We start from the raw sequence: 16,167 nt of genomic DNA, 5'->3' as shown, positions 1-16,167 counted from the left end.
GCAGGGTTGGATTCACCCTAGCAGATTCCTTCTCCACAACTAGGCTCTGATGGTTTCTACTGACTGTTTGTATTGCAGTAGCCACAAGAGGCCTCAGCTAAGCTGCTGCCTCTTTGTGCTGGGCACTGGGTAGACACCATAAAAGAGAGCCCCTGTCCCCTAAGCTTACAGGCTAAAAGGCAAGACATAGCATGTAGGTGAAACAAACAGGTGGGCGGGAGGATGGCAGTGAGAACAGCATGGTTTGACCTAGAGGAACATTGTGCACAATTCACAGATGTAATAAGCCAATCGATAGAAATGGTCACAGCAGCTGCACACCCTAGCCCCAGCAGAGAAGAGTTAACTCAAGGACCCTTAAATGTCTAAAATATTACAGTTAACAACACAGTGAGGGTGATTAGAAAGAAATCATGGCATTAACAAGAGACAAGTTGAATGGTACCACCCTTCCACCCCCTCGCCTTCCAGTGCTTATGTGCATATGTCATCTCTCTGGATTGCAAGCTCTTCAGGGCTGGCATTTTGTCGTTACCCCTGTCAGTAGAGGACTTAGTGGGCTGCTGGTGCCGGATGAGTAAATCATCAGCATCATCAAGTGTTTCAAGGGAACCATTTGCACTTCATATTCTTTGTTGAATGCCAACAGTGGGCTTGGCACTGTGCTGTCCCAAAGAGTTTGGGGCTAAATCCACAAAGGGACTTAGGTGCGTCAGAATTCAGCATCATAGCCCCTTGCAGCCTTGTGGAATCCACAGCTCTGAGTGAGGCACCTAAGAATGGGAGCCGCAAAAGCCAGCGTGCAGAGAGGGGAGCCACCTAAGCTAGTCAATGGGAGATGCTGAAGACAGGGGTGTGGCCTCAGCCCCACCTCTCTCCAGGAGTGAGGCACCTATCTCCAGTTGGGATTCTCAGCCAGGAATTGTGGGTAGGCACCTAAGCCATTTTTTTGCAAGAAAGGTGGTAGCACATGCCTAACTCCAAACAAAAAGGGAGAGAGAAGGAGGTGGGCCTCTGCCTTGTACCCTTTAGTCCAGTGGTTAGGGTATTTACCCGTGGATTTAGGAGACCCTGGTTCAATTCTCCTCTGTATCTGATGTAGAGAAGGGATTTGAACTTGGATTTCCCATCTCTCAGTAGTTGACCAAGCCACTGGACTATTGGGTATTTGGGAGGAGTTGGTCTCATTTTCTCACTCTCAAACTCCTGAGAAATCTTTCCCAATTGAAGTTTTGTCGAAACTGATATGTTCCCACAAAAAGTTTCCGTTTTGAAGAATCGGCGTTTTCCTACAATAGCATTTGGTCGAAAATCCCATCCAAAGACTCATGTGTTCCCCAGTCTCTGTTTGCTATCAAAACCTAAAACTTAGGGGTCAGTTTTTCCTCAGTCACCAGTTCCCCCAAGAGGGGATACACCTTCAGAGTTTGGCCCACCCCACTCCTGCCACCACCACCACTTGTTTCACTTCCTTAGCCAGAGGTTCCAGTAGCCCCTGGCAATAATATCCCTTATGTCCTGCAATAAAATAAAATAAAATCCCAGGGCAACGTTCCCTTCCTTCCCCATTGTTTCATAAATGAACTAATAAATCAGATGTTTCTAGGCCCCGGAATAGAATGCCAGGCAGCCCGGCTGCCTGACAGGGGGTATGAATCATACCGGCACCGAAGATGGCCTTTTGGGGCCGAAGCACTCAACTGAGCTGCATTTCCTCTCTAGTCACATCTCCGTAGCAGTGCAGGCATCTGGCAGGACAGCTAAGAGGCCCAGGGGAGTTGATAGGCTTCAGTTGCCGTCTTTCTCTCTCTTTCTTCCCTTCAAACTGTTCTGCGCTGCAGAATTCATTACCTCCAAATGGGCTAAGAGGGATAAGCGATAGTGAGCCTCACATCTTTGCTTTAGACAAAAGGAGCTAATTGGCGCTATAATGTCCTTTTGTGGCTCCAAAGGGAGGAAGGAACTAAATCAACAACAGGAGGAGGTTGCCGGAGGGTTGGGGAAGAAAGACGCGGCAGCGGAACGTTGTAGAGGTCTCAATGCCATCAGAAGCATCCCCCACAGGGTATTCCACGCTCAACGCCTGTCTCTTTTGGATGAAATTAGAACCTAGGAGGCCTAAAATAATTTCCAAGCACTGACCTTTCCTGAGGGACCACAGCCATTTATAAACCTATGGTCCTGGAGACAAACATTCCCTCTCTCACAGGGGGATTTCTAGCCCAATAGAGGGAATTCCATTGGATAACACAGAGATCCTGTATTAAGAACACCTTCTTCCTGTAGAAGAGGAGGAATTATAGTCCCAGGACTGGATCTTTATCACTTTGATGGTTTTCTTGTCCTTTCTTGCACCTCTTTCTCACTAGGATCGTGCTCCAAAGCCCAGTGAAGTCAGTGGGACCTTTCCATGGGCTTTTGACCAGGTTTGAATCACTCGAGATGCTTCCACCTATTTTCCTTGAATCCCTGTCTTCCAGCCAGCTCACCCTTAAAGCACGATATCGTCACTGGATGGAACGAAGAAGTTCCCATGAAGTCTCTTCAGGAATGAACGAACCCCTTTCCCATAGCCTACACAGATACTCCTCAGGAATCTGCATGTGTTTACTCATTCCAGAACAGCCTTTAGTTGTAGGTGACTTGATTGGTTTCGGCCAAAGCGGTCAAATGGTGACCAAGATTGTTTTTAAAGGTCAAGATCATAATACCAACTTTCAGATGAGATATTAAGCCGAGACCTTTGCAATTTGTGGTTGTGAAAGATCCCACAGTATTTTTGGCAAAATTAGATTTATTAACCCAGGTGTCCCAGCCAAATGCCAATGAGTAATTACATTCTGGGTTCCTAAAATCCCCTGGCAGTTTCAATCAGATATAATATTCTGCTTCATTTCCTGCCCTAAACTCTTGCATGGTGCTGTGGTACACGGTTCAACAGTTGCCATGTTTCACTCATAGATTCCAAGGCCAGAAGGGACCAGCGTGATTATCTAGTCTGACCTTCTGTATAGCCCAGGCTAGAGACCTGCCCCCAAAATAATTCCTAGAGCAGGTGTTTTAGAAAAACATTCAATCTTGATTTAAAAATTGTCAGTGATGGAGAATCCACCACAACCCTGGGTAAATTGTTCCAATTGTTAATTACTCTCCCCATTAAAAATGTATGCCTCATTCCCGTTGGTTTCAGTCCAAATGGAAGCGGATTCTTTGGCATATAAAGGGCCAGATCCTCAGCTAATATAAATCAGCATCACTCCATTGAAGTAAATGGAGCTACACTTGAGATGGAACGTGCTGTGTAAGTCCAAAGACTTATTATTATTTAGGCTTTCATAGTGAAATGTGTTAATACAGAATGGCTACAGTATCAAAGTGATTTGTAACATGCTTTAATGGGCAGTATATTTCTAACTAAATAATATTATTGCAGTATTCCTTAGCCTGTGCACTATTCCAATTTTAAAACAAGCTATTTAAAAATTGTATATCTCCCTAATTTGCTGGCCCTTCTTTAACTTTTGTTTCTTTTTAAAATCATTCCAGTCTAGTCTACTGAAGTTCTTAAACCAAACCATCACTTTGATATCTGAGCAGAAGTATCATCCCAGGAGTAGGGTGCTGGAGTGATCTAGGGTCTATTCCCAGCTGAGCTTTTGACCTGCTGTTTACATTTAGACAATTCACTTCTCCTATCAGTGACTATGTCCCCTTACATTTTTTGTCCATCTTGCCTATTTAGATTGTAGGTCAGGGACTGTCTCTACTATGTGTTTGTACCATGCCTAGTGCAAAGGGTCCTGATCTTAGCTGGGTCTCCCATAAAATAAATAATTGAGCTGCTCATGAAAAATGGTTTTTTCACAGTAACAAGGTTTATTTTCAGACAATATCCATTTTCCAAAAAAAAGGTTCATTGAAAAAATAAAACATTAAAAAAAAACCCTAACAAAAAGAAAAAATGTTTGGGGGGTTTCAGTTTTTCTATGAAAACCCAATAAAATTAAATGAAAACCTTTTTTTTTCTTTTTTGTCAAAATTTTTCATGGAAAAAAATACATTTTGACCATTACTAAACAATAACAATCACCTTCAAGTAGTGCAGGAAGCGCTGGGAATAGCTCTGGCGTGTGTGAATTTATTATAAATAGATTGAACCACAAAATCCAGCTCTGGATTGGGATCCAGCCTTTCCCACAGTGTTGAGTTATTTGGACTTGGGGTTTTGATTCGGGGGCCTTTTCTAATATCTGAGGTATGTATCTACTTATTCCTTTTTAAAATCAGGTGCAGTTTCTCCACTAGTTAATACTTCAGTTACCCTGCAGGAAGCAATTACTTTAGCTCAGAGTGATACCAACTCACACTTGTGTGGGGGAGTAAGACCTAAATCAAGCATCTACTCCAAATAAATTACAACTCAGGAGACCTGTAGATGGAAGTACCTGCAGCTACTATCTCTGCTTAGACATTCCCTTACCAAGGGAGTAGCATTATCAAAGGCCTCTGTCGCTCAAGTGCTGGATGAATGTCTCCTATCTCCTTCCGTCTCTGTCACCCACGGCTTGAGCGTGTCTAAACTGGCTCTCAGGACTCTAAAGTTAAATCGCTCCTTGTGGCTGCCTTCCCACTCATCTTTCAGATGAGACATGAAATTGAAGCCCTGAGTATGAAAAAAAATGGCATATTTCACAAGAGCAGGGTAGTTCATCCTGATGTCCTGGCCTAATTCCAGCTTGTGTAATTACATTCTGCCTATCTAACGTTCCCTGTCCTCAGCAAGGTCTAATTGGGTACACTGTTCTTTTTCACTTCCTGTCCTAAACTTCAAGGATACCCAAGTTTCTTTACAAACTGGGGCCAGATCCTCAGCTGATGTTATACAGCACCCTTGATTTCAGTGGAGCTACACAGATTTACATCAGCCGATGTAGCTCTGTTTTCAGTCTTGGCAACTAGCTTCTCCCATTGATGCTCAGTGCCTAACTTCAGCCATGCTGATTTGGAAATATTGCCCTTCATGGCTTGCCCAAGGGCACCTATCCAAATCAGTTTCACAGCTGGGAATAAAACTGCAGGCCAAGATTTTCAAACGTGGGCACCTAAATTCATATTGTGGCATCTAAATAAGTAGCCTGATTTTCAAAAGTCCTGAACACCCAGCAGTTTCCACTGACGTAGGTGCCTTGATATGGACACAAGGCTGTGATTTCAAAAGGACCCTAATTGAACTTGGGCACCTAAATCTCTTGGACACGTTTAAATCCCAGCCTCGCAGCCTAACTTTCAGCAGCCAAAAACTTTTGACTCCCCAGCCCTTGATCTACCCAGTGAGCTGACCCCACTCATACCAGATATAGGCCCCAATTCGGCAAAGCACTGTCACTCATGCTTAACTCCAGTGGGGCCACTCAGATAATTAACATTAAGCATGTGCTTAAATGCTTGGCTGAATCAGGGCTGTAATTCATGAGTTGATAAAAATAATCTAAATATTTCTAGGGCGAGTTGCCTCACTGAGCCCAGAGGTCCTTATACTTATAGGCCCCACTAAATATATATATATACGGCATTGTACTTCGCAGTGACATAATTTATCAAGACTTTTTCATTGAAAATTGTGCTAGAAGACATAGGTTTACCTGGGGTAGTACAGTATTATTTAGTCTTCTGTAAAGTTTATGCTTAATTTGTGTATACGCTCCATTTGAAGGGCCATAACTAATGGGAAGCACTCCAGACATCCAGGGAAAAGATTTGTTTTCGTGCCCTTTTAATGAAATATCAATGGATGGATATTTTATTTTTAGTTGAATATGAAATTTCACAAGCGACCTGTCAAGCACCCGTTTTCAAGTATGACTTTATTTCACACGTCAAGACAGGCTGGGAAATTAGTTTTTTCCCACAGAGGACTCTGATTAGGGATTACAAAGTGAGTGTAGTGGAGGGGTATTTTTACCTCCATTTTTTCTTTCCCTCAGAGCACCAGGCTGCAGAATGTCTGCCGGTGCTGACTAAGGGGAGTAATATATTACCAGCTGCACCAGAGGAACAAACAAGGATAGTCATGTTAAGTAGACTTGCCAGCCTAGGAGCGAATGGGAAATAATATCTACCTCTTATATAGTGCTTCTCGGCAGTAGATCTCATAGCACTTAATAAAGGAGGTCAGGAAGAAAGGAGATGAGCTCCAATTTTAGCCAGCTTGTTGCAAAGGAATTATATGGCACTGCCTCATGTTCATTAAGGGCCTGATTCAAAACCAGTGGAAGTCAGTGACTTCCATGAGATTTGGATGAGGCCCACATGTGGTCCTTCGTGGTCCAACATTCTCCTCTCCGAACGGCACTAGGACGCACCTATAATAATGCTTTGTGTGGAATAATCAGACAGGGAGATGAGGAGGTCAGGCTAGATCTTCATCATGGTCCTTCTGGCTTTAAAAGCAATGAATCCATGAGATGGAGACATAAATAACCCTTCTCCATCCATGGTGTGCAGCAGCTTTCACCCATGGATCTCAAAGCACTTTTCACAGATTAGTGATTTAAGCCTCATAACACCCTGTGGGCTCAGGAAGTACTGAGGGGGCCCAATCCCATGGAGTCCAATGGGAGCCTGTCCGTAGATAACAGTAGGCAGGGGGCCAATTCTATTATCCTCATTTTGCAGAAGACTAAGGCCAGATTCTCAGCTGGTAGCTACACCAGTTTACACCAACTCGGGTTTTAACTGCCTTGGGAAGTGATATATATTTCACACGAACGCCCTACATAATTCCCCACCCATGTCCATTGGGAATCTGGCCCATTTAATCATAGAATCACTTGAGAATCACCTGTTCTGTTCATTCCCTCTGGGGCACCTGGCATTGGCAACTGTCAGAAGACAGAATATTGGGCTAGATGGACCTTTGGTCTGACCCAGTAGGGCCATTCTTATGTTCTTATGTTCTTAAGATTAGGGTTGGAAGAGACCTCAGGAGATCATCTAGTCCAACCCTCTGCTCAGAGCAGGACCAACCCCAACTAAATCAATGGCCTTTAATTTAATGACCTTCATGATCCCACATGATGAATTAGTGGCAGATGCTGGAGATGAAGTGTGGTCTTATGCTTAGTGTATGAGCCTGTAATTTAGAATAGCTGCGTTCAATTCCTGATTCTGCCACACATAAACTGTAGGTGGTCCAGTTATTCTGAGCCTCAGTTCCTTAGCTATAAAATGGAGATAACAACAGTGACTCTCAGTTCTCTCTCTGTCTTATTGGGGTCTTTTTTAATGTAAACTCTGAAGGGCAGGGGCTGTCTCTTGCTGGTGCACATACAGCATCTAGCGCACTGGGGTGCTGATGTCATTTGAGGCTTCTAAGCACTACTTGTAATACTGCTACTAATAATGTCACCCAGGAATCCAGACTTCCAGGCCTTTGCTCTAACCACTTGTCCAACACCCTCCCTTTCACACAGTAGCCATCTATTACTTGTGACACAGTGGGATCCTTGTGGAAAATTCCCATGGGCATTAATTTTGTTCTTCTGAGGATTAAAGGCAAAATCTAGCTGTGGTGGAGGAAAACATCTGCCAACTAACCATCCGTTGCTGTCAAGGTCTTACCTGCCTTGGCAAGCATTAGATATGTCAGATGAAGGCCTCATTTTTCCGCGCCAGCCCCATCAATTCACAACGACACTCAGTTCTCAGAATTAACAGAATTCTAAATGTCTGAATAAACAGAGGTGTAGATGCCAAGTTACTCTGTGTTGCAAATGAAGCAACAACCATGGAGGATAAGTCTCCTTTACATTGCATGGCATTTTTTCCTGATAATCCTCAGATTAAAGCCCTGTTTGATTCCACCACTATGTTTGTTCAGCACTGCATGTGAAGAGTTGCACCAGTTGCAGTGCACAGCGATCAATTTGATTGGTCCTATAAAACCAACTGTACTGCATATTGGTGAGCGCCATCTACTGGCACTTTATCTATTAACTATATTTGCATATATACTGTATATATTTGCATATATACAGACATCTCTGTTTCATAGAGCAATCTTGTAACATGCTTCTTCTGTTTGGCGGCAGCCAGTAGACGTCCTTCTTCCTCCTCCTTCAAAATTTGGATAACATTTACTATACCAAATCCCCCACTCAGGGCCAGCTTTAGGCCAATTCCACCAATTCCCCCAAATCGGGCCCCGCGCCTAAGAGGGCCCTGCGCCCAGTGGCAGGGCCGCCGGGGAGGTGGGGGGCAAGTGGCTGAGAATCCCTTCCCTGGCTAGAGGCTCCTTTTTAATTTTTACTCACCTAGCAGTGGTCCGGGTCTTCGGCGGCACTTCGGGGGTGGGTCCTTCACTCACTCTGGGTCTTCAGCAGCACTTCGGCAGCAGGTCCTTCAGTGCCGCGGAAGACCCGGAGCAAGTGAAGGACTCACCGCCGAAGACTAGGAGCGCCGCCCGGTGAGTACAAGTGCCACGTGTTTTTTTAAAGTGGTTTTTTTTTTTAGTTATCCCTGCTGGGGCACCGTCAAAACTGTTCGAATTGGGCCCCACACTTGCTAAAGCCGGCCCTGCGGCCCCACTATTTGTAGATTGGCATGTTTCTACCTCTGTATTATGGTAGTACCTAAAACACAGTGAGACAGTCCCAAAGGCTGAACAGACAAGACAAGCAAAGGACTGGAGGTGGGGAAAAAGGTGTCCGGAGAGGTGAAGTGACTTGCTCAAGGTCTCATCCTGGCTCCTGCTTCTTCCCAGCTTAGTGGGTCGGCGGCCCCGGCTCAGGGGAGGCGGGGGCGCCCCCCCGCGCCGGCACAGCGGCAAGGGTCGGTCTTTCCTCGGGCTTTCCTGGGGCGGCGCTGCGGCTCAGGGGGGCTCAGTGGCTGCAGCGACCAGAGCCCCGGACCGGGGGCGACTGCGGGCGGCCGGCCGTGGTCCGCCGCCCTGACCTGCCGCAGTCATGCCTGCGGAGGCCAGCCAGCGCGGGACGCGCTCCCGCCTCGGCACTCCTGCCCGGCAGGTTCCTCGTCCCGGGCTCCGGTGACCTGCCTGCGCATGCCTGCGGGGAGAGGAGCTCAACGGGAGGGAAGGAAACACTCCAGGGGCCCCGGAAAACACTCGTGGGGGCCCCTGCGGGACGCGGGGCCTGGGGCAAATTGCCCCTCTTGCCCCCCCCTCTGGGCGGCCCTGAGCTTAGTACCCTCTCCACTAGACCACTCTGCGTCTTTGAAACACCTCCCAGGAGATGACAATAATTCCCTCTACTCAGCTTCAAAATCTTGCGTCCTTTAAACTGTGTTCCTCCTTGGCTAACCCAGCTCTGCCGTGTTAGGCTTCAAAGCTGCACTGAGCCACCCAGTCTACCCTGGCCCAAAGCCTCTCTCCAGCACGGCTGCAAATAGGTTCAGATCATTAGATCCAGGTTACCAAACAGCCTCTTGGATCAGGGTTAATTAAATGAGTGTTGAAATCTAATTAAGGACTGGTCTGGGCGATAATTAGCAGGAAATGTATGCATTAAAATATTCATTTGTCGATGAGCTGCAATTAAGAATGTGATTTGGGGAAGGATCAATAGCTACATCATGTGATTAAAAAAAAATGAGAAGTTGCCCAGCCTTGAGCAGAAACCCTGGTGAATGTGGATTTTATTCCACTTTGCTCTCTTAATAACTCCTGGATCCCACTCTACATCCTTGAATAGGGCATTCATCTCTCCCTCCCTTTGTTTTGCTAAGCCATTTGTTTCACTCCCTTGTTCTTCACCACATTGTTCAAGCGGGTTATAGATTTATTAGAAAGAGGGAGAGAGAGAGAGAGTGACAGGTCAAAAAGAAAGATTCCTCACCAATGAAAATCGCTTCCTGTGCTGCTAATCCAGGGGAACATCGCTCATTGTGTGGCCTCAGACTGTTTCTTTACCGAGTTAATTCCTCAGCTCTTTATTCCTTATGAGGATCTGCAGAAGGTGCTGCATATGCATATGCTGGGACTCCTACAGACTTATCTATTATTGTTATTATTAATTTATTTGTATTATCGTCGTGCCCAGGAGTCATAGACCAGGACTCTGTGGTGCTAGGCATTGTATGTGCATTAAAGTATTTTATTAAGATATTCCTAACTAGCAGCAAAGCACTCTGCCTTCAATGGAATGGATATTATTCCCCAATTGAGGGGGAGGGGCGGAATGAAAGCCAGTTAATTATACTCCCCGTCTCCGTAAGGGTGCATCTATACTGGAACAATTAGTGCCCATGTTGCAGCAATAGCCAGCAACAGTGCAACTGTTCTGGTGCTAAACTGAGGCCACAGCGTGGCTCCCACTGGAGCGGTTCAGACATTTCCGGATGGAATGGTTTTCTCTGGCTAAAGACTGATTTGATGAAACTGACCTTTCCATGGGAATGGGTCCATTTGGATGGAAACCGGGCAGGTGGCCCATGGAGACCTGCCTGGTTTCCTGACAGCTCACCCGCCTTCCCAGGCTCCCAGGCTGGCTCGGCAGCAGCTGGGCTCTCCAGACAGAAGGCTGTCCAGGCTGCCAAACGGCCCGACTCCTTGGACAGCTGGCTCCCCAGTTACCTGGGCTGCCTGAATCCTTGGGGAAATTCTGCTTTGCTTCACCCATAACTAGATTTTTTTAACCTTTCTTTCCCACAAAACAGCCCAAGCCGGGATGAATATTTTTTCAAAATTTTCCATGGGAGGGAAATGGGACCACCTGGGCATCTGCAGCAATGCTGCGTTGCTAGCGGAGACAGGGGCCCGAGCAGGTTGGCATTGCTGCTACCGTAGATATCGCTGCAGATTGCTGGCTGTTGCTGGCTCAAGTGTCAAGGTCAATGAAAGCCAGGCTCTTGTCCCACTGAGCCTAAGACACAAGAGTGAGTGAGAGGCAGACCCGTGCGCCTTGTCCCATTTCACAGCTGATTGCTACCTACCAGTCACCTGCTAGGGTGATCTGGGTTTCCTCATTTGGATAGAAGATCAAGGCCTTAGAAGTGAGAAGAAAACATGGTTCCATCATGGGAGCAAGTGAAAGAAAGTCTAGCTGCATGATTAGTTTGAGTTTGCATGTGTTAAAAAGGCATATTAATTACCAGCTGTAGTTATGACTCAAATATTACATGTGCTTACCAGAAAATCCCATATGTTAACCGCACTGTGGTTCTGTTACAATGTGCATGAAAAATATCAGTGTGCCTACCATGTCCTCTCTCCTAAGTGGGAAATAAGCCCAACTAGGTGAGATTTTCCAAAGTGCTCAGAGTTGGTTTATCTCTGCTCTTACTGAAAACTTCCCCTGGGGTCAGCGGGAGCAGAAAGAGAGAGCAACTCTGAGTGTTTTGGAAAATCCTTACCCAACAACAATCAAGTCAGTGTCTCTTCAATTTGAACCCAAGTGGGTTCAAAGTTTGGCACAAAGAGTTTGCCCATCCCTAATTATTTCATTTCCACTGTCATTAGAGCATGCCATCTGCGCCAGCTTACACAAAAGGGCAGTGATCTTGTTTTCCTTGCTGAGAAATTCCAGTGCTCCAAATGAGTAGAGCTTTCCTAACTGCAGCTAACAAACTCTGCATTCACAGCAGGGCTCATCTTCCCGTGACCGCTCCTGAGGTCACCTCTCAACTTCGTACAGTTCTCGAGATAGAGGAGGAAACTCTGATCCACGTATCTCCACTTCCCCTTCCCTGACTTAGCTGGAGATGCTGCAGGATGCTTAAACATCTTCAGAGTGTGGGGGGCTAAGTTCTGGAGCCAAAGATGACCAGTGTGTTCTCACCAGACACAAGCATGAAAATAGTGAGTGCCGGGGAGGCAGGGGTCCCACAGGCAGGATCTGACAGGGATAGAACTAACCCATTGCACTGTCCAAAAAATAAATCAGGCCAAATGGAGTGCAGAAGTTACTAGCTTGCAGTGCAATGGCACCAGCTCTCAGTTTAAATCCCTAACAGACCAGCAGTTTTGCTAGGTGGAAAAGAACAAGGCCCACCTCTTTGCAGAGGGAATTTAAACCAAAGCAAAGAAAGGAGGAGCTTGGAGAAGAATGAGAGTTGGCCAGATGGCCCACTCACCCCACCCTCGTGGTACAGATTCCTTTTCCTCTTTGCTGCTGCTCTCTCCAGCCTGCCGCAGGCTGAGAACAGTGTGGAATTTAAAGATCACGGGAGGATGCCCAGGGTTGTCTTCAAAGCCCAATGGAGCCGAATCTCAGCCAGTCTCTGGTATATGTGTGGATGCAGATTGGTCCCACTGGGCACTAATGGGAAAATACCCCGGTTGAGTTCTCTCTTTTTATTTCCCTACCTCCAGGGGGCCTCCTCGAGCCTGGTGGTGAAGTTTGCAGACACGGACAAGGAGCGTACAATGAGGCGCATGCAGCAAATGGCAGGACAGATGGGCATGTTCAACCCCATGGCTATCCAGTTTGGAGCGTACGGCGCCTACGCACAGGCAGTAAGTATAGGTACTGTTCTCTGCATTTTAAGGAGCATTGCGTTGCCAGACCCCAGCCAGCCGATGGCACAGCACACAGGGAGGAAAGGAAAGGACGACTGCATGATTCCTTCATTAAACCAGCTCTGCAGAGATATATCAGAGACGAGTCTGAGCCACTAAGCCACTCAGCTTGCTGTAGGCTGGGATATTTCCCGGACAGCGCAGAAGGCAAAACAGAGGCGTCCAGTTATGACCAAACCATAGCCACGCATCCAGCCACCACTAAACTATGATCAGTTGGTCCAAACCATAACCCCCAAAGCCAGACCCCACCAAGCATCAAGGATTTGGATAAAATGGGACCCGAATCCAGTTCCACACCAGTTTTTAGTTTTCTGTCACCAACATCCAACCCCAGATTGGTTTCAGGAAATGGAAACCATCCTGGTTTAGCCCTCTGGCCTTCCCAGCCTCTCACCCCTAAACTGCATCGGAATGGCCGGTAAGATGGCTCTCAAATCTATTCAGCCAGGCCCATATTTTCAACACACTGTGAGCCCCCATATTCAGGAACCCCAAATCAGTGGTCAGTGTAGAAAACGGCAGCCTTTGTCTTTGCATCTTCAGGGTCGTCAAAAGATGCCGGGTAACACACACATGTACACGCGCAGACTCACACGTGGTCCCTGCCCCAAGGAGCTTGAATCTGGGTCACAAAGAGGCAAAACAGTTGAGACGCATCTACACAGGAACACAGGCGCTGCCCTGCTGAATTGGACTCATTGTCCATCTAGTCCAGTATCGCATCGCTGAGAGTGGCTGTTACCAAATGCTTCAGAGGAAGGTGTAAGAACCCTGCTGTAGGCAGATGTAAAAGTGACTGGTGATTCTGGGTGCCTCGACATTGGGTGAACCCAGGCACGACGTGTAGACACAACAGCACAATCCCACTAGCCACATAGCTGGCCCTCAGTGCCATTGCATGGGAGCACCTCACAGTCGTTAATGGCTTTGATCCTTACATTCTGTGAGGTGGGGTGAGGCTACTCTTTCCATTTTCTAGATGGGAACTTGAGGCAGATGTGCCCAAGGTTATATCCGGAGGCTGTTGCTGAGCCAGCAGTTGAAATCAGGTGTATTTGTGTACTACTCTGGTACCCCGTTCACTAACTGAATGCCCTGGAGAATCATGCATACCCCGGTCAATCTCAAATCGCCTGCTCCTTCGAGGAACGCCCTCCCCAGCATGCATGGAGCTATGAGTTTGTGAGGACACATCCTATCATGTACTTCTGGACCAGATATGGATTGGCTACAGAGCTTGCTTTAGGATCATCATAAGATCCTTTAATAAAGTATTTTACACAGTGCCACCTCGTGGCAGAACACTATAATACAGTTTAGCGTTCCATCACATCTCCCCGTTTTACGTTCTACTTTCCTTCCATTTACAATATTTATATGATCATGCTATCATTGAAGTTCAGTATGTATCAGTGTATTAAGTGTCTCTGAATCATACTGGCTTTCTAATTACACATCCCAAACACATAACAACTTGGTCATCTGGCTGTGCATTAGTTGCAACGACTGGGTGTAGTCAGTCTGGAATCCCTGAGTCGTCTTCTTGGTCTGCATCTGACATTAGTAGCATTTGCTCCGTTGATCCTTCTTTCTGATGAACAAACTGTAGATGTTGATGGTTTCTGTTGAATTCTCCACTGTCGGTCTCAGTCACATATGATCTGGGTACTGAATTCCTTTTCTTTATGACAGCTGGAGTTGTCTATCCTTTTTCTCCATCCATTTGACATGTACACGGTCACCAGATTTTAGACCCAACAGTTCTCTGAGTGATGTCTGTTGTAAAAGTGTTCATACTCTTTTAGCTTTTTTGGCTGCATTCTGAATGTCTGGCCACTTTGGAGATAGATTCTTTTCCAAAGCTGCAATGGTAGTTCTGAGCTGTCTTCCCATCAAGAGTTGTTTAGAACTATATTCATTAGCTTGTATTGGTGCTGATCTGTAACTGAGAAAAGCAAAGAATGGATTTTCCTGCTGTAAGATTTTCTTGGCTGTCTGGATAGCTCTTTCAGCCTCTTCATTAACTTGTGGGTTATGTGGGCTGCTAGGAATATGATCAAAATCATATTTCATTCAGAATGACTTAAATTCTGCTGCAGTAAATTGTGGTCTGTTGTCTGTCACTAGTTGGTCTGAAATATTGAAATGAGCAAAAGTGAACTTGAGTTTCTCAATTACACTTCAACATGTTATGTCTTCCAAGCACATTATTTCTATACACCTGGAAAAACAGTCCATTGTGACTAGGTAATGATGTCCTCTGAATTTGCATAAAACTGCAGCTTGTCTCTTCCAAGGTCTGTCTGGTAGAGGTGTTGTTATTAAAGTTACTTCGTGTTGTGTTGGTCTGTTAGTTCTGCAATGTTCACATGCAGATATTTACTCTTTATGTCCTTGCTGACGCCCGACCACCGCACTGACTGGTTGGCCCCTTCACCGCATTTAGTTAAGCCCTTAATGTCTTTCATGGAAGAGATTTAGGATTTCTCCTCTCATTTCATTTGGAATTATGATGCAGTTGCCTTTAATCATGAGTCCATCTGAATTGCTTAATTTTTCATGCACCACAAAATAGTGTCCTGTCACTTCCTTAGTGTCTATTAAATACCTGGGCCAGCCACCCCAATGTAACTTAGACATTCCTGAAGTTGTATGTTTGTCGAGATTGCTTTTTGTAGCTGGTGTAATCTCTGGGCTGTGTGTGTCCACAGCATCCCACATATGCTTTTATGTCGTCTTGGAGCTCCTAGGTAATTGAGTGTGATGTTGGGCTCCATGACACAGTGCCTGCTACTACTACATTTTCCCCTGGAACATGTTTAGTAATTGGGTTAGTCACATTAACCTTAACAATAGATGTTGGCATCTCTGCATTGCTTGATCCAGGTCTTTTCCACTGATGAGGGTTACAAGCCGTTTATGGTCTATTACCAGTGTAAATGGATCCAGTCCACCCAGATAGTGGTAAAAGTTCTCACGTGCCCAGACATTTGCCAAGCACTCCTTTTCACCATGTGCACGTCATTTTTCTGCTTCAGTGAATGTACGAGAGCAAAATGCAGCTGGCTTCCACTCGGAGCCATGTTGTTGCAACAATCCATCACCCAGGCTATAGCTGCTTGCTCCATGTTGACCTTTGGAGGTTTGTTCACATTGTCGTATTTCAGAACTGGTGCTGTTGAGGTCATTTCCTTTACCTTTAGAACTTAAGAACGGCCATACTGGGTCAGACCAAAGGTCCATCAAGTCCAGCATCCGGTCTACTGACAGTGGCCAGTGCCAGGTGCCCCAGAGGGAATGAACAGATGGGCTATCATCAAGTGATCCAAGCCCTGCCACACAATCCCAGCTTCTGGCAAGCAGAGGCTAGGGACACCATCCCTGCCCACCCTGGCTAATAGCCATTGGTGGCCCTATCTTCCATGAATCTATCTAGCTCCCTTTTGATCCCTGTTATAGTACTGGCCTTCACAACACCCTCTGGCAAGGAGTTCCATAGGTTGACAGTGCATTGCATGAAAAAATACTTTCTTGTGTTTATTTTAAACCTGCTATTTACCTATTAATTTCATTCAGTGGCCCCTTGTTCTTGTATTACAAGAAGGAGTAAATAACACTTCTTTATTTACTTT

The 16,167-nt window shown here is 46.0% G+C and overlaps 1 protein-coding gene across 10 annotated transcripts in view; it reads left to right on the top strand.

Annotated features, from left to right (window-relative positions):
- The window catches only part of CELF4 (CUGBP Elav-like family member 4), an 861,314-nt gene that overhangs the window by 716,688 nt on the left and 128,459 nt on the right, over window positions 1-16,167 (top strand). For all 10 annotated transcript variants that reach the window (XM_039544851.1, XM_039544847.1, XM_039544850.1 and 7 more), the window contains exon 6: window positions 12,326-12,469. In XM_039544851.1, coding sequence (XP_039400785.1) covers window positions 12,326-12,469 — 144 coding nt within the window. The remainder of the gene's footprint in view (window positions 1-12,325; window positions 12,470-16,167) is intronic.

This window comes from Mauremys reevesii, linkage group 6 (genome assembly GCF_016161935.1).
Source record: "Mauremys reevesii isolate NIE-2019 linkage group 6, ASM1616193v1, whole genome shotgun sequence".
NCBI classification, from domain to species: domain Eukaryota; kingdom Metazoa; phylum Chordata; order Testudines; family Geoemydidae; genus Mauremys; species Mauremys reevesii.
This window is presented reverse-complemented; position numbering and strand designations above follow the sequence as displayed.